Source organism: Pezoporus flaviventris, unplaced genomic scaffold (assembly GCF_033815535.1).
Source record: "Pezoporus flaviventris isolate CSIRO_AGI_PZ_B2104156 unplaced genomic scaffold, CSIRO_AGI_Pfla_v1 ptg000066l, whole genome shotgun sequence".
Lineage (NCBI taxonomy): Eukaryota > Metazoa > Chordata > Aves > Psittaciformes > Psittacidae > Pezoporus > Pezoporus flaviventris.
This window is the reverse complement of record NW_026892614.1, coordinates 22,372,814-22,392,393: the sequence shown is the minus strand read 5'-3', so window position 1 is coordinate 22,392,393 and position 19,580 is coordinate 22,372,814. Positions and strand designations below refer to the sequence as shown.

Genomic DNA, 19,580 nt, shown 5'->3' with positions numbered 1-19,580 from the left:
GCCTATGCCTCAAGTCAGGCAGAAACTCAACTTCTCTTCAACAAGCACAACTCAACCACACAAAAAAAGGAGGTTATGGCTGAAGTAAAATGATGTCAAAAATAAGTACAAGTCACATATTACAGTAATTAACACCAATAAACACACTGGGTTTGTGTGGTTTTGTTTGGGGTTCTTTTTGGGGTGTTGGAGGGCTTTTTAATTATTACATTTGTAGAAACAGCCAAGTTGGCAAATGTGCCAAGAAATTATTTTTAGTCTCTGGCACATTTTACAAAACTAATTTTTAATGACTGAATGATGCATCAGTTGCACTGCATATAAATCTTGATTAGGAAATCAACATTTTAATTTAAGAATCATTCATGTAAACTTAAACAGCACCCGAAAAACATACCAACTGTGCATGCTTTCCTGAATAACCTTTAGTTGCCTTATTTGGGCAAGCTACATGACTCTTTACAATAAGATTCCCACATTAAGCATATTTCCATACAAAGTGAAATAACAGCCATAACTGCTACGTTAAAAAAAAATGCTTTTAACATTTTAGAGCACATTTAACAGCCTATTTATCTTCCCTCAGAAGAAAGACTTCGTAGCAGTTTCTCATACATTACTGACAGCTATCGTCTTTGGCCAGTTTATTAGACAATGAGAATTCCTTCCACCTTTCAAGTGACCTGAATAACTCTGCTTCTTCTGATGAAAAGTCAATCCAGAATACATGCAAAAATCCCTCAGTCTTTCCTTAACCATTATGCTAAGTGGAAGGCAGTAAGCAAAACTTATTTACAACACACATTAGGATTTTTAGAGGGTTGTTTGGGGTTTGCTTTGGTTTTTGTTGTTTTTTTCAGGGTTTTTTTTTTGGTTTGCTTTGTTTCATGTTTTTGTTTGCTTGCTTTTAAACAGATGAGGTCAGAGCTTCAAGTTATTAAGCTTTCTACCTGCTGTACTATTTTTCCTTATGTTCTGAAGAGCAGAGATGACATATTACATTCTTCTCCAGTTAGGGATTACTGCCATTTGCAAACTGTGTAACTCTCAATGCTAAAATCCCTAGTGTACTTGGTTGATTGCATTTGACTGGTCAGGAGAAATTCCATCAGCTCACATTCATCCACCACAAATCTTCCAGAAAGCCCTTCACAAACCAATTACCTCAATAGTTTTGAATGGTCTGAAAATACAAAAGGATTTCAGATTTTCCAGACAAGGTGCAGATCCTCATATAGCAAGCTTGAGCTAACTTAAGGCTCTTCTTAGTCCACATATGGCAAATAAAAAAAAAAAAAAAATCACTATTTTGAAGTGGCCTAAATCACTAGTCATGCAGTATTAGTGGGCTTATCATAGTACAGATGAAGAAGAAAAGCTGCTGTTGTGAAAATAATCCTGGGAAATTACTCCCCTTTTGGTAACTATCGTCTCAGAAGAGTGGATTAAATACTCTACTTAACTTGGCTATCTCAAAAGATTGTCAAGGAAGATGGATATGCTTCCAGGTAAAGGAGCTGCCTCCATCCCATCAGCAGAGGACTGAACAGACAAGTCACAAGTTCAGTATTAAAATGTCACTCTGATCCAATTGCCTTCAGGGCGGTAAACTACACGTGTCCGGGATGTTGTTTCCTGTGAGCTGCCATGCCAACTTAATTACCAGCACAGCATTTCCTGCAGTTCTATGACCAAGGTTTCCAGTGGAACACTCACTGACATCTATCATGCACCCATGTCACAGCTTGAAATTTATCCTTGCATTAAGTGTCCAGCTTCAGAGCTAAGAAAAATAATTCATATTACATTTTCAGAGGCTGAAAGGGGTCATCTGTAGTGCAGCATTACAACAGTGAGACAACTGAAGACTTGATTTTTTGGCCTGTCATCATGATGGAGGTAACGTGTGTTACCTGCTGTGAAGAAATCAAGGTACAACACAGACCAAGATATAGAAGCATTACCATGCTAGTCTTTCTGGGTCACTTCCCTGCACTGTCAAAAAGTTAGTGCCAACAACTGTAATAGCAATTCTGGAGAATTTTCCCAGTCTACCACAAAAAAAAATTAAAAAAAAAAAAATGGAAAAGCCCTGAAGAAAGTCTCTGATAAACAGAGAAGTGTCTATTTAACCATACCAGTGGTTCCAACAGCCTGACTACCCTAAGCCCCAATAGTTTAAGTAGCTACAGCTGTAGATGTTACAAAGGAAGCAAGCTATGTGCAGCCTTGTTTCAAAAAGACAAATGCCTAGCTTCTAAGTCATGCAGAGCTGAAAGGTTCCTAACTAGAAAAATCCTGTAAGCCAATCACACCAAGTACTATACAAAAGCCACAGGTGGAAAAGCGCTGACTCTATAAATCGAACCAAGAAAATGTCGCACAACCTAGGGGTTGATTTTATTGGGGTTTTTAGTTTGTTGGTTGGTTTTTACAATGATTCCAAGCTTTTCTTACAATATTTCCAACCCAAACGATTTTATAATTCTATGATTTACTCCTCCTAGTAAGCACACATTACTATATAAGAAGTAAGCTATACTGGCACTGGACACATTACTGAATATTCAAGTTGAAAATGGAGTGCTCAAATCCTGCTAGTTCATGTTATCCCACAACTGTATTCAAGTCTATTCACAAAAACAATTAGCTGAGCTTCATACCTATGTAACAGTTCCCAGAACAACCAATTTTACCATCAGAGATAAAATTTAATGGCTTCACATTGAAGAGCACACAGTCCATCTCTCAAGTTGATGTTTCATGCAAATATAGTAGGGTTTTAACCATGTGATAAGAACTGTGTTTAGTACTCTTGTAATATGACAACTTTCAGTGTGGGTAAAGTAAAATCAAGAACATTACGGAAGACAATAGCTACTTCAGCTGGAATGATCAGGAGCTCCTCCACAGGGCCCAATCCTGTTCCTACTGTAGTGAAGTGACAAGAATAAACATTCCCAGGATCAAAACCCCAAGCCCATCAGTTCTCTATTAATATTCCTGTATTTACTTTATCATCAGTATAAGAAAAAAAGTTACTTTAGCTTGAACATTGCTACACTTTCCAAATATAAGTAGTATTTAAGAAAAGTCTTTTTACCTCTGTTGGTTTGTAGCAATCTACAAGAGTTTCCTAGAAGCAAAACATGAAAGTGTCAGTTCCAATACAGAATAACAGTGAACATAAACAACTCTACAGTATAAAAACTGGCAAGGGAATGGGGAAAGAAGAGGAGAAGGAACCAGGAATCACTGGACTATGAAACTACTGAAAACCTAGCATTATAGCAAGTCACCTTCACTCCCTACCTAGATGGATCAGAATAATTTGCAACATGAGAGAAATGATGGCTTCTTTCTCCAGGCTGGAAGTTATAAAACCCCCCTGTTGAAGAAAAATGAATGAGAATCCAAGAACATTTCTTCCAGGAATACACATGTGAAAGGCAGCTTTCTGTGAGCGCACCACAGTCTTTGTGATGCAGAAATACAGACCTATAGGCCTTTGCTAGTTTGTAAGCTAGGTCAGGTGTTCCTGGCAGCCCAGCTGCAGCAGCTTGTTTAGGCAGAAGCAGCAAAGTTATTTATGAATGCTGAGTAAATAGAGTAGAGCCATGTGTCTGGGCAGTGGGCACTGAGAAAAGGGTGCCAACAGGCACTGCAAATCAGATGCGGTGCATTTAAGCACCACAGTAATCACCTCCCAGAAGTGAGCCGAGGGCAAACCACGCACAGGTTTCCTTCCTTCAATGCATCTGAAAAGATTATAAACAGAGACCCTCATAATCGTTTTCTATCTTGAATTAGATATATGTATCTCTATTAAGACAATGATGTTTCCTCCCTCATTCTTCCCTTCATAAACTTTTACCTCAAGCAGAATTCAGAGAATTGGAGAGTTGGTTTGAAGGGTTTAATTTCAGCTGACAGTTTCTGAATTTCTCTACTAATACCTGCATCTGACCACCTTATCCTTTCCTCAAGCTTTTAGGCAAGTTACCCCAAGATAACTCAATGGGCTCCAAATCCTAGCTGGTATAGACAGAGAAATAATTTCCAGTTTTTCATTTCATATACTTGTAAAAAGTTGAATGAATCTAATCTGTCTCAGCATATCTCCCTATATTACTGGATTCTTTGAACTCTTATTTACTCCTGTTATCACCTACCTTCCAGACCATTTTTAGCCTAAAGGATTTTGATTACCTTTTTACAGTCCAGTAAATTATGCTAAACTCAGATCTAGGAACCTCTCAGTTCTAATCAAACACAAGATATGGACCCAGATGCATTAATTCAGCAACATTCTGATTTGAAATTAGGATATAATATTACCTGTAATTTGAGAGCCCTCTCCTCTTCATTGGCTGCATCAAGAAGGTCATCAATGTCAATTTCTACATCTGGCATCTCTTCTTCCTGAAAAGCAAAAATTCCCACATAGTCGATAGAAATATATATCCTTTAACTAACTTCAAAAGCAGCCTAGTGATAGCACACATAACCCCATCTGCCTGCAGCCAGGCAAGAAGGAAATCAGTAAGGGAAGGTGGCTTGATTCTTTGCTCCAGGGCCAGCAGAAAACCAAGCCCTGACCACACAGGAGGTGACAGCTCTTAAGCAATCCTTCCATCATAGCCAGGGGTTGTGTTACTGACCCATGCCCAGCAGCACAAAGTCATGCTATTCTCACAGTACTGGGCAAGAGGATGAAAGAGAGCTACTGGAAGAAGGAGATAAAAGCTGCAGCAATCCATAAACTTGCTTTGAAATCATTCTTGATTGGACTGTTTATTTTGTTTGAAGGAAGATCTCCCTTGCTCAAAGTTGGCTTACAAAGATGACATACATCCTTGTAAGCCACATACATTCCACTAGAAGAGCTCAGATTTCCAGTGAAGTGCAAAATCTAAAGCATAGAATATTTCAGATAATTTTTTAATCTCCACTACCCATACATTTCTGCTTCTGCATCACCATCACATCAGACACATTGTTCCCCGAGTTAGAGCAGCAGTCCACATATTTTGAAGGATCCCTGAGCTCTGGAATCCCAAAAAGAATTCATCCACAGGTATCACCATTCATTGCATTCACAGTCTGTTGGCCATTATTTGCATTTTCACAACATAAAATGCACTTCAAAATGGTAAAAGCGGCACCTCACTATGCATACAAAACACTCTGGTCTCAGGCTCTCCCCTTGTCACACAAAGTCCCACCCTCACAGCGGCCTCAGTGCCACAGCCACATGGCTCCTCTGCTTCCCCTGCTCCATCCAAGCCAATGCATGGGCACTGTGAGTCTGCCCTCTCACAAGTACACTGTCATCGATCAGCTCACCGGCGTTGTATCACCTTAGCACTTCCTGAATGAAAACAGGGACCTGAAAAAAAGCCTCCAAAAGGAAGGCTGGATTTGAGAGCCAGGGTTAAGCAACAAGACCAATATCCCCAGCAGCAGCTATTTAATTGTACCTCAACAACATTTTTCAAGATCCTTTAAAGAAGCATTTTGACAAAAATGTGATGGGCCCAGCAATCTGCAAAATTTTAACAATAGTGAAATCATTTAACATCTCCAACAGCAACTGCCACCAAAATCACTTTTCTACTGGATAAGAGTTCAAACATTAGCAAGGAAGGTAACAAATTAGCCCAAGTTAATCTAGCAAAAGTTAAGTATCAAAGTGCCAAATACTTGTATCAGCAGCTCCAGCTAAAATTCCAACTGTTCAACATTTATTTGGATATGAGGAGGAAAGAGAAAAGTTATGATGATTAAGGTCCCCATTTCCCACCTCTGAAGGAAAGCGTACAGAAATGTGATAAAGCAGCCATGCAGGCCAATGAATAAAAGTACACAAAGCACATCCTTTGCCCAAAGCAGGTTCACTCTTTGTCAGCATGCATTTTAGCCAGAAAGGAAGTGTGAGCATTTGCTGAGATGAATCATAAAAATACTAGCTACTGTAACATAATCTGGCAATAAGGCAGCTCCTAACCTAATGCTATAGGCTCATTAGCAATTTCTACATGAGGGGAAGAGTAGAGAAGTCTTCCACAGACTATAGAGATACTCAGTAAAAGCCACTAGATTGGAAAGGATAAATATTAATCCCTAGCAGTGGTACCCTTAGCTTACTATCCCGATGCTACTAATTAGCATATCACACTAAGAACCAGAAATTCCCCAAATAAAACAGTAAACCTCCTGAACATTTTATCTAAGCAGCTCCTTAAAAATACTATTGAGATAGGGTGCCTGGACTTACCACCGTTAATACTGGAAATACATTAAAAGACACATCCATGGACCTGCCTTTGTGTGCTGAGAAGTGTTGTTCTGCACATCAAATATTTTGTCAAGATACACGTTTTGAATTCTTGCCTGTCAGAATGGCATTCTGGCAAACTGAAATGATGTTGAAAGGCAACAGTGGGGGGGAATTCCCTAGAAGGTATATAATGCCTTTTTTGTGATCATGCTTTGTTGAAGCTGAAAACTCCTGAAAGGTTAGTTTTACCCTGATTGGTGTGAGTCATGTGGGAGAAATTCTTGCTTCTATCCCTCCTCATTCTTACCTCCTTCACATCAACTTTCTCTTACATCTTCAAAGTTCATACTGCCATTAGTCCAGAGGGCAACTATGCCAGTAATTCACTTAAGCTTTGGTATAAGAGGTAATATACCACCTCTACTTCAAGGAAAGCCATAACAAAAAATAAGTTAGGGATACTTCAAAAACAAGGGAGCTTGCTGTGCCTGACATACTGGCCTTTAAGTTACATTTTCTGCAAAAGATCACATGTATTTTCACCACTTCACAGCAAATTTGAACTCTGACAGACAACACAAATGGAGCAGTGGACGCTCAAAAAGGTAACACTTGCTCTTATTTTTGGCTGAATGAAAGAACATAATCAAAGCATTTTTCCCCATCTGAACTATTATGCCTGCATGATCTCAAGAGTTTTATGTTACGTATGAAAAACATGTGCTTAGGTCAGGAGCCTGACCAACCCACACCACCTGTAATGACTCTTTCTTCCTTCCCTCTCTCATGTCTTCTGTTTGCCTCATTGGCAAGATAAGTGTGGTTGATCCTACTACAATTGAGCAGTTAGATCCAGAGTAGGCTGGAGCAAGCCTGAAAGGGGCTGTGCATAGCAGAAAGGTCATATTTTAAGAGTCTTGTTCATGCCGTTAGGCTGTGCAGGGAAACCAAAGCACTGCCATGTTCTGATCCAGTGAGAGGAAGACAACGTGCTGCAAATAGCAGACAATGGGAGGGGAAGAGGGGGGAGAGCGTGCTGACAGAGAGCAGCCCCCAGAGAAGCTAAAATAGAAGAGTTCTGGGGGTTGTGAGTGCAAACACCCATCAATTGAAACAAAGGAAGGAAGGATGGACATCCTTTCTAAGCACTCTTTCCACTTTGCATTAACAATATAGGCAAGACATGAACCGTTTTACGCTTGAGTATTCAGAAGTCCAAGAATATCACCAGCGTTAGCTTCCATGCTATTTAATGCAATTGAACTCAACATCATATTAGAAGACAGCCCTGTGGTTATTTAAGTTGCACGAATTCTTTGCAGGCTACTGGCAAAATGCCTTGGGGCACAAACATGCATTAAGTAATAAATAGCTGTAGTAGTTTAAGACATTACAACTTCTCCAACTGTTTTCTACTTAGCCTTTGGCAGAGGTGATCACAGCCCCAGCAGTGAACAGAACAGTAACAGGTGAGCATCCCTTAATGAAAAAAGGGAAAAGCCTCTGAAATCACTTTCCACAGCAGATTAAGCCAAAGGGAAGGATTTTGTAGGGCACCTGAAGAACTCTTGCACACCCTAGTCTATTGACTATTGAGGATAGCACCTCCAGCACAGCAAGAATGGGTCTGACATTGTTACAGGTATTTACCAATTAAGCATTTATCTGAGACTTTAAAACTTAAAGGGTGATAGCTGCCCTATGGATAACTTGCCACTATAAAGCCAACTTTCAAATTAGCCTGCTACCTGTCATCCTTACTGCCAGTTCACTGTGCATCATCTTACCATGCTGAGAAATAATGAAATGGGTTTGGTTGGGTTTTACTTTAAATTTTAAGTCTGGGAGAGAAAGGAGAAGCTAAAGCCATCATTTGTATAGTGAGTTTAGAAACAACCTGAAAGGACAGAAAGAGGAAGATGAAGAAAAGGGAAGGAAAGGACCATACATTTCAGAGGTATGAAAGTTTAAGACTGTATGAGTTGGGGATTTCTCTCAAAGTCCTGGAAGATGGCCAAAGCTAACTAGAAAACAGGACCAGTCCTTCTAGAAGTATCACTATATAAAAAGATTTAATTTAAAAATAAGAAACACCTTCTGGACATCTAATACAGTTAGCTTTAAAAAAGTTAATCTGCAGATATGGACAGCACTGCCCCAATGCAAGGTAATTAAGACTCAAGATGATACATAAAAGTGCCATAAACTACGAGTACTAGAAGACATTTGGTTGCATATGTGACCTGGTGCGATTATGAATGGATTGCACTTAGTACAGGTAAAAGAATACTACCAAGTAGTCATTTGTATGGAACACAAAGGAAAAACCCATGCGTTCCTCATTTCAAAGTATTCCATTATTTTGGGGGACACATGAGTCAGGGCAAAAGTAGACAAAAATGAGAATAAAAACAACAGTTTAAGTGGTCAAAAAATTATGACTCCAGAATCAAAAAAAAAGCTCTTTCTGATGTAAAGCTAATCCTACTTAAGTGGAGAGTCAAAATACAAAAGCTAAAATAAAGCTGCTGGCAGCACAGAAAGGCTGCTAGAGTCTACTGATTGGTATGAGGAGCAACAGATTAGGAAATATGTTGAAGAGAGCAAGAGGAAACTCAGAAGTGCCAGGTTTGGGGACATTTACAATAGGAATAAGAATCCTTAGTGCTACAACCCAATTACTAAATGATAGAATGTTTTCTCCAATTCTCAACTACTAACAGCAGTAATGCTGTAGCAGCCATGATGATCCAGTGTTAAACATGAAAAAATAATTCTCTCATTTCTGTTGGTCCAGATGAAGTGGTTCAAGCAACACATGCAACAGTTTGCACAGCTAATAATCAGTTAACACGTTTAGGATGCTGCTCCCACTACAATACAATCCTTACCATGCAGTTACATATTATTTTCTCCTACATCAGACACTTACCTCATTAGTCAATTGAATGTGCAATCTCAAAGGCAACTCAGAGTGCAATGCCCCACACCCCTGAGTGCATGCCACTCAGTCTTGGTTCCAACTAAGAGTTAGAAAAGCCTGTGTTGCCTGTGTTAGAACCAAGGCTGTTCTAACCAGAACAGCAGCCCCTTTCACCACGACCTGATTGGTGAAAGGGGTTCCTTTCTTCAACACTCTTGTCCATTAAGTAAATGTGAAGAGACATTACAGGCAAAGCTAACAGATTTGTTGACTCATTTTGGGTTGCTGATCCCACTGTTCCTGAATAATCATAATTAGCTGCAGCATTGTGGCTGTTTAACAGAAATCTTCTGTGCTGAGCCTGTCTTCAAAACTGACCTCACATGGATCCTGAAAGGGAAGGACACTAAGTGTCCACCTGTCAGCAGAATGGCTTATGCAAGGTACCCAGTATCTCACAGGAGCACCTAGTGCATCTGCAGGTACATAACACGGTATGAATAGCTGAATAGAAGTCAAGGATGCTGTGTTTTATATGATCTACCCTTACCATTGGGGCTAGCAGGGGACTGTGCCCATTACCTTGTACACACACCACTAGAGGGAGGTAACACTTTACAAACCCAGCAAGGGCCCCTGAAGCTGCTGGTAGAGCATGGAAGAATCTTCCCTAGAGTCAGTTCTCAGGTCTGGGGAATGGCAGTTTAACTTTTGCCCTCGAGCACTCACTTCCCTCTGCTCCTGTTCTTAAAAATTTAGTCCTCAGCTTTTATTACCATGGCTTGGTTCCTGCAAAATCCCACCACCTCTGCTCTACCTTTTGGGGGTATTGCTTCTACCTCCTTCTTATGTACCCTTCCTCATCAGTCAAAGGCCAGAGGAAGGACCACTGCAAGCAGAGAAAGAGGCAACTCTCAGCTCCCAGGCAGTGTAGTCAGGGCTCCCTATCAACATGAACTGCAAGAGTCCAGCCCCTCCTAATTCTCTATAAAGGTAATTTATTCACCTAAGAATCTTTGAGCTTATTGCCAATATTTAACAAGTTTGGACACATGACAAGCACAACTGAAAGAGGAGAGGAGGTCCTTGATAAAACTGAGAACACATTCATCAACTGGCAACAGGCATCTCCACCACAAAGCAAGTCTTCTCACTCCTAAATTTCCAAGGTTAGCCATACTAGAGTTTAAACTAAGCTGCTAAAAGTTCTCATGCAATCTGAAGAAACATTTTTCCCCTCCTGATTTTAGTCTCAACATAGAAATAACTGAATTCTTACCTAAAAATCTTCCCAAGGTATTCCAGTTGAGACAGGCATCTACTGAAAATCTCCTCAGCTCAGATTTTTTCAACTTGGACAAATACGACAAATACGAAAAGTGCATTTTCCAGTTGTTAAATCAAGAGTAGTGCCAAGAGTAATGCTTATGCAGCTCTGCATGAAGGAATACACACCTTGGTGTGAGGCAGAGGGGGAGCTTACCTAGAAATCATCGGTACCTGGCAATTAAGAGAATTGACAAAGCTGTGGGAAAAGGTTATTAAGCTAGATGGGAAAGACAGACACACAATCATAGTGTCTACACAGGCAAGTACAGCTGGACCTCAGCCAGTGTGCAAACATTTGCGATGCTTCACATCATATCTGTTCTGAGTTACCAGCTGGGCTTAAACCACGACAGTGGTCCAGAAACTATAGCTGCATAACTGCAACTTTCAGACCAAGAGAATAAACCCCATTGGCAAAGCATTTACATTCAGGTGCCACAGTTTATTAACACAGCCATCAGATTTCCAGACCAAAGCTTATCCACGTTCTTCTGGCTCAGAGAAGAAAGAGCTAGCTAAAGCCTGTCTGCATCTGACAATTCACCCTATGTTGATTAGTAGAGAAGTGGGCAAATAGCCTGAAGCTTGTATTATGAAGAGCACATCTTACTCCAGGGAAACCCCAAAGAGAAGATCTGTTGAAGATGCATGTTTGAACCCAGGGAACAGGGAGCACTCTCAAGCTCCCAGGCCTAAAGATCCACTCTCAAGATATGTATCAGTACACACATTAGGTGTGTGTTGCCCCAGCGAGTGACACGCCATGAGAAAAACACAGGATTACATGATAAGAAGGATACCACCATGCTCCTTGAACAATCGGAAGAGTATGACCATCCTGTCACTTAGCCAGCCTTCACTGAAACAGTGTGGTTAGGAATTCTTCCTTCTCCTTTCTCCCCTTATCCGAGCATGAGCAAACACACCCTTCTAACACATCCACTTCAAAATACAGAGGCTGATTTGCAGAAATAACCTTAATCCAAATTAAGTCAGTAAAGTCCAGAAGGACCACACTAACAGAGTAAAGGATATGACAGTGACTAGACCCTTTTGCATTTTCCAGGCTAGTACTTACTGCGTAAGACATACATTTAATAACATATCTGAATGTCCATACACATCACTTTAAGCAGCTGATCAACAAGTGACTCACAAAAAATAAGTCCTATGAGCTGAAGCTTCAAAAAGCAAGGACCTCACTTCTGAGCACCAACGAGCAAGGAAAAAGAGAAGACAGAACTTCTCTAGCTTTAGATCAACATCTCATTCATTATTCCTAAGAACTACATAGCTTATACAGTACTGTCAACTGTAAGTTTCTGAAAAAAGCACATAGGGCTGCAAAACTGAACTGTCAAAAGGTGACAGTAACCTGCTGGTCTAACACACTCATCTAGATGAACAAACCAGACAGAGTATGCTCTCCAGCAGACAGCAGTAAAGGAGTCAAAGGGAAAATGCGACTAAGGGTGAGAAGGGCTTTTACTCGCATTTCCTACAGGCCATTTACAAGTGTTAATGTCAAAAATACAGTTCCTTTTTATGCACTTGATAAGATGTCCTAAAGTTACTGCTAGTTAAAAAACAAAATAAAACACACTAGCATGTCTGAAGCAAATTATTTCTTTCCTTGACCAAATGCAAAAAAACAGGCAGAGGAGAGGGATCCTGTGAGAATGTCTCCTTAATGGCTGGGACTTCTATGAGTTTTGAATACTCAGGATCATTTATTCCTTTCTGAGGACTATGAAAGGGGGCAAAGTTAGCCACCTGGAAAGCATAAATCATGAGGGTTACAGGCTTGAATGTTTGGTTTTGATGAGAGAAGGGAGGAATGGATTCAGGACAAAATGATGCCAAGCAGGACAATCCCTGTGTAAGGATATCACCCTAGACAAACTGGGATACTAAACCTGTATGTTCGTGTTAGTTATCAATACCCAAGAACAAATCAAACTTCCTTACTTGGAAATTAGTATTAAAAAAAAACATGGTTCAAAACAAATTTAAAACAACTACTAGGAGTCACTTAAGTATAAGGGTATCTTAATGTCTATGCACGTGCCAGGAGTTAGGTACAGCTGTAGCTTCAGAATTCAAATGGAAATGAAAAATACACTAACAGGGCAATGACTAAACAGCACACACAAACACTTAAAATTCTAGTTATGAACCTCATTAAAGCCATTAACAGCAACTGATATTTCTAATGAGCAGGGGAGGAGCACCCACTCAAGCCAAGCTCTTCCAGCTCATTACCCAAGCTGGCTCTTTCTCTTCCCTCAGTTACTATAGACTACTGTTGTTTGTTTCAAGCTGGCACAGCCACAGATCAGCCTCTCCTCTTGGCTCTCACACAACTCTAGAGCAGATGAAGTGGACAGATGCTATTCCAATTGCAAGTTCCATTCAAAAAGTCAGCTCCTCTAAAGAAGTCAACACAACACAAACTTTCATTATAAAATAGCACACAAGTACATCAAAATAGCAACCACACAACTGATGCAAATAGAAGCTACTCTGTTGTGCCCTTACTTCAGTTGGGGTGCTTCTGTCAGCATGGAGTGATCAGGGTTACGAGCAGAAATAAGAACATCATCCCTCAATGTAATTGCTGTGAAAGCTCCCTTTATGGGCAAAAAGGGAAGAGGATAGCGAGAGGACCTCCACATCCAGAGAAAGAGTCCCGACTCAGCTTCCCTAAATATCTTCACCCTTCCCCAGAACACAAGCCTGCCTGCACTGACACTCAACACAGAGGCAGCTGCTTGTTTTTGCAGATGCCACTGCAGTTTTGCCTTTCCTTCAATTAGAAGGCTATAGGGCAGAAAGATAATAGCAACACACCATTATTTCCTCTGGACAAACTCCTTACAGCTACAGTCTGCCCAAACCCTAAACTTAAGTCAGCTGCTTAGGTCCTACATCAGAACATGGTTAGCACGTATGGCATTTTACCCCATTTAGGGGTGGGGGAAAAGTAAAACAGCCAACTGTGTCAAAAGTTAGCTGGAAGACAGGAAAGGGAAGGTTAAGTTAAAGCACAGCGAGACAGGTTCAAGTACTGCCAAACCATTCACTGAAGTGAAGTTACTCAGGGAAGGGGAGGCAGGGCCAATTTCAGAGGACAATTCTATATATAATGGCTATGCAACTAAACATTTACGGAATTGGAGCAATAAAAAAATCCAGACCAACCTCCTGCTTCTGTGTTCTGCTGCACTACAGACTGATGCTTCACATCACATCTAAATTGCCTTAGTGCCACAGAGTTATGCCAAAACGGGACTTCAAATAAATCATACAACAAAAAAATCAAGTAGTTGAAAAAACATTGATATATTTATTTGACACTAGCAAATTATAAAGTTAGTAGCTTGTAATAAGCAAAGCATCAAAATTCCCCAAACTAACTGTTTCTATGTACATTCTGGCTTACCTACACCCAAGAGTGATGGCAACAGGAGTTTCAAATGGAGGGCAAGGGCTCTCTAATCAGTAAAGGCTGACCAGCCATTAAAATTCATTGTATATTTCTGCATGAACGTGACCACTGCTGTCAGATTCCTCTATGTTTATACAGACCATAGAAGAATGTAATGATGATGACCTCAGCTAAATACTCTAAAGATGTCTCTGTAGAAGAAGCCACCTTGATCCTTTCTTTCCACAGTTCTCTGTTCTGCTTGTTAGCAGGGCCACAAAGCTGCTATTGAAAGAATGATGTGTTAGGAGAGCTAAACTAGAGTTTTATCGCACTTCAAACTCTGCCAACTCAATTGAAGCTAGGCTTGCCCAGCAGACACACTGCCTACTGTTGGTCACCAACACACCCTTCAAGTTTTCTTGGCTGGAAGGAAGGCTGTGTTCTTTCAGAAGGCCATGCCTTTTTATTTACACACCCTTGGAGCCAGAATGGGCTGGCTGCCACACTTCACTGACTGCATTCTCCCATCAGAAGCAGGGAGGTAACTCCCTATGTATGGATACAGCCTGCAACTCCATAAACAGCCATGGAGGCATGTGCAGGCACCTCGGTCAGTAAACTGAGAGCTAAGGAAGTAATTCCCAAAGAATCAACAGGAGAAGGTCTCCTGTGATTAGCTGCTAAATGGGCTTTTCTAAGAGTTAAAAAAAAAATGCATACACTATTTAGGGGTTGGGGCTGGGGGAAGGTTAGCAAATTAATTTCTTGGCATCCTGTGTTTTAACAAGTTTTCAAAAGAGCTTATTATGTAGGTGACTGGAAATACTTACCCTGGGCCCTGAACTTGCTATTTTTAGTTTGGTATTTATCTGTTGCTTGAATGGGTGACTGAAACACTAGTCAGAGGTCACACACTTGCAGTGCTGACTCCATTCTGTCCATACACAGTAGTTCTTGTATAAGCAGCTGTTTAGGAAGCACTTGCTCAGATCTCCTGCCATAAAACATCCAACAGTGAGAAACCAAAATAGGCTCTGACTTGGAACAGAACAGCTTCTAGGAATACCACACTGGCCAAAACCCACAGTTTGGCATGCCTTGCTTGGTTTGTGGCCCCATCATTCATTTAAATATTTCCCTTGGGAATATTTCATTTGGGAAATAGAAGTTGAGCATCAGTTGCAATTTGTTATTTGCTCTTATTTTACCATGAGTATTCTATAACTTCAGAAAAATGTGACAGCCCTCAAAAATCAGATGATTTTAACCATGACACTGATGCAGCTGCCCAGTACAACAGAAACATGGCCACTTCTCTTGAACAGGCAGAATATCTCTTTGTGCTTTCCTCTCCTGGCTGAGAAATCCTTGCATAGTCTACAAGGAAAAGTAATCATGATGCCAATGCAGATGAAGGTGCTAAATTAGAAAAAGGCGCCTTTCCCCAACACTTCTCAACAGACAAAATAGCATAAGCCAGTAAGAAATACACACGGAAAGCTCCATTTCTCAACTACTTGACAATTTAATAGATGTCTCATCTGAAAAGTTCGTATCAGTGCAAGACAGAACAGAGTGATAGAAGGTGAAAGCTAAACATAAAGTTCAGATTATCTTCTCTGTCATTGGTATGGGCATATTAATTCCTTTCAAAATGGGGATTTTCAATGGAAGCATTCAGTTCTTTCTTACATCGAAGCATTTTCTTCCCATCCCAGCAGGTGTGTTAACTGGAATTTCTGTCTTGCAGCATCACCCCTCCTTCTCACTTGCAAAAGCACCATTTAACTACCTGATATAGGTGCTCATAGATTCTATATGTCATCTCTTCCCATTTTAGTTAATATCTAATTGCCATTTTTAACAACTCTTTCCCAAAATCCTTTTATTATATCCAAATGTAGCACATTTGAAAGGAATTTAGGCTTTAGACTTCATTTAAGGATACTTCCATTTAAAAGCTCTAAGAAGTCTGGCAAAAACATCTTCCCATTCATTTAGTTTCAAGTATACTCATTCATTCACTCTTGCCTGAGAGTCTCTGAAAAACAGGTTGTAAAAAGGCACTGTACTTCCAAGTTAAGAGTACATCCTTTCAACTGGACCACTGAATGCAAGTGAAGGGCTCACTGCAAAGTCCAAAGCACCAGTAAAAGAAAAGCTTCCATCAAACCCTTCTGACTCCCATCTCCTCCTTCACTCTTCCACTCATTCCACTACAAAGCCACCTATGTCCCTATGTGCCCATTTACCTATCCTGAGAAGCAAACCTTTGCCCACTGCCAAAGAATTGCACTCTAAACTGCCAGCCAACCTTACAAATGGTGACGCCTCCTTGAAAAAGCAAACTGAGCAAGTATCATTTGACAGAGCCTGCAGATGATCTGCAACAACCGTTTTAAGAACAGATACCAGCCTGTCTTCTGAGGTAGCCTGCAGCATCAGGACCTCTTCTTACAGCTCCCAAGATCCCTAAACAGGGCACTTTTTCAACTGAACTCTCACTTTGTGTAGTCAGCCTAAAATTTGTTCTTCTTCTCCTGCTTCAACTTCAAGATTTATCTTTCTTAAGCAAATGTCATAAACATGTCAAAATACTTTCCTCCATTTTTCCCCACACAAACTTGCAAGTCAGCACTTGTCAGCAGTCTCTAATCGTCTACATTGTTTAAATGGTCACAGCCTGAATTAAAATGTGCATTTCTCTTGCCAGTGGCATTTCAGAAGAATTAAGAGTTATGGATGATAAGGATATATTTTTCTTTTTTAAGGAATAAAAGCTCTGTGGTTCCATAACCACAGCCTGAAGAGTTATTTAAGGCATACTGAAGGAGAAAACCAGAACATAAGACAAAACACTTGTTGTTTTGGCTTGGTATAAAGTAAAAAAAAAAAAAAAAGAATAAAAATAACGAAATGAAGTCAATCTGAAGCATCTAATTTACTCACAGCTTCACTTTTTAAATGCCAAAGAGCCCATCATCTTCCAGGACATGCTATCTTGCTGGCAGAAAGCATGTGGCAGACCTTTTCACATCGGATAATGAAAATTTGTGATGGGCTACATGATCATGACAGTGTTAGCAAGCCCAAAACAAAATGGGGCCAGAGCACTCAGATGTCCTTATGCTCCTTGGATAAACAAACAGGCAATATTTCCCGGCACAACCATGAAAGTTCCAGATGCTCGTGCAACAGCTGCAAGCCCTCGCAAATCACTGTAGCTGAAAGATGATGCAGGCAAACAGAGCATGGGCCGATGAGGGCCCCTGAATGACATGAACTTACAGACTGGCAAGTGACTCTGATTGTCAGTCAAGACAGAAACTGCAATTGGTCTGAACTAAAGGGAAAGAACCCCAACAGGCTGCCAAAGGATGAACACTGTTTTTCCCCCTCCTTCTCAACAGCACAACTCCTATGTACATGCTAAAGAAAACAGCTGCTTAAACTGTTTCTTATGACTGAAATACAGCTCCAGGCAAGGACTACTTTTTAAAAGCTGTATCAAGCCTAGCCCTTCATTCATCACTAGGTTGGAGCCCAAGCAGAAGGGCTATAATCCTCACCTTTTCAAGTTAACAAAAGGGTGACAGACTATTCTTAAATATGTTAATTAACACAGTAGGAGAAAAAAAGGGGGGGGGGGAGGGGGGAAGTGAGAAGGAGAAGATTTTAAGGGAAGTGTAATTTTCTCAAGTATCCCTTAAATGCCAGAAGGAGCCATCTTCAGGAATATTAAAGCTTCCCAGAAAGGAGAGAACTTGCACATGTACTCAAGATGTCGTTTCTTAAACAGTTTCCTGGTTCTGCAGGACACCACACCCCAGGACTACCTGGGATCCAAAGCACTTAGATGTAAATCAGAGATCCTCTGTAACTCCTAAAAGTCCAGAACACAATCAGAGAATGTTTCTAGTTAGCATTGAGTTTTCAGAGGCCAAAACAAGGAGGTAGCACGGGCTTTCTCTGCAGCAGACTAGACAGCTTTTCAGAGAACCCAAATGAGTACAGCTGTCCCAGTTTTCTCCTGAAGTTATTTACCTACTAGACAAACCATTTCCAGCAGCGTAGGTATATTTAAAATACAGCCAAATAGAAGCTGCATTCAGATTTACGTTATACTGAGTTGCAATACTATGTCATGTTACACCATCCAACAGTATACTACTATATACACAGTGTATACACATATATAGACACTAACCCTTCAGAAGCATGTTAACAGACCACAAATATGCAGCTACAACACATATGTATGAACAGTTACCTGTTGTTACAGAAAGTTACCAGAAGAAAAAGAATCTGTACACAGATTTCTGCAATGAAAGTGTAGGTAGCAAGGCCTTGAAGAAGCACAGCTTGCTGTAGCACAGCAGAGCATATTAACAAGCCATCTGTTCATTATAACAAGCTCAACAGGATTCAGCTTCTAGCTGCAGAGATGCTACCTACAGCATGTCCCTTCATCAAGCAGTCAGTTGTTGGATATTGCCAAAGCCTTGCCACATCCCTTTCAGAGAACATGTTCTATGTCTCTGAATCCAGCACAGTCTGGATTTAAAAACTGCTTTCCCAGGGGGCTGTGCCTTCAAGCAGGATTAGTCACACTAAGAAGCAGCCCACAGTCAGGTTCCTCCAGCTAGAGATATGCAGACACAACCAATGCTATTTGCTTAAAGCTCTCAACTTCTGCTCTCACCTCAGAGAAGGATGCCTTGTATTTCCAGGAACACGAACACTGAAGAAAGTGAAAGCTGTTCTCAGAAGAGAAATTGGCTTTTGAAAACAAGAGACATGAACAATGTCTCTCTCTAGTCCTTTGCAAGCAAGATGTCTAGTCTTTCAGTCTCTTGCCCCTCCCCATGCTATGTTTCTCCCTCCCTTCAAACAGAGGAATTATGAAACAGCTGTTGCTTTTGCCAGCTTTGTGAGAGGCAGGGAGCAGCAGTCAGAAGTAGCAGCAGGGGGACAAAACTGTAATATACTCTGGGTCCCATCTGTTGAGAATGGTAACAGAAGACAGAGGGCAAGGAGGTAAATAGGGACTCTAATGCACAGTTGAACAGCTCCCTTCTCACCACCTTTCTTACGTTCTTTGGCTCGATATCCAGCTCAATATTTGGCAGAGCCAAAGAACTGCAGCAGAGGAAAGGACAAAACTCTTCAAGTTAAATATACAACATCAATCTATTTCGTACCTTCATAGTGTTCACAAGCAAGTTGTTTAATTAATACAGTGTGCAGCCAGTATTTTGGCTTAGTTGTTACTCTGCCATGTGGCAAACTAGACAAAGCAGATGGTCAATAAGCTCTGTTAAACTGTCAGGGTCAGCTATTATGAAGAGACATAAAACAGCCCTCCGCTAGTTCCAATATTTTTAATCTAAGTCTCTGTGACCTCCATTCAGTTCCTCCTAGAAAAGCTGGCATCAAAAGAATCAAGGTTATACTAGTAACTTTCCCAAGGCTCCAATCCTGAGGTTTAAGATCATGCCAGGCCCCATGCTAAAAGATGCTCAAGTTCATTAAAAGGTGCAGAAATGTGAGAATATCAACTGCACTACACTAAGAAACCACTGACTCATGAAAGCAGCTGGTTTGCATCTGAAAAAAAA

The 19,580-nt window shown here is 40.6% G+C and overlaps 1 protein-coding gene across 1 annotated transcript in view; it reads right to left on the bottom strand.

Annotated features, from left to right (window-relative positions):
• PPP1R14C (protein phosphatase 1 regulatory inhibitor subunit 14C) overlaps positions 1 to 19,580 on the bottom strand; it is a 54,124-nt gene that overhangs the window by 8,238 nt on the left and 26,306 nt on the right. The window contains exons 2-3 of the mRNA XM_061471528.1: positions 4,339 to 4,422; positions 3,104 to 3,136 (exon numbers count right to left, since the gene is read on the bottom strand). Coding sequence (XP_061327512.1) covers positions 3,104 to 3,136; positions 4,339 to 4,422 — 117 coding nt within the window. The remainder of the gene's footprint in view (positions 1 to 3,103; positions 3,137 to 4,338; positions 4,423 to 19,580) is intronic.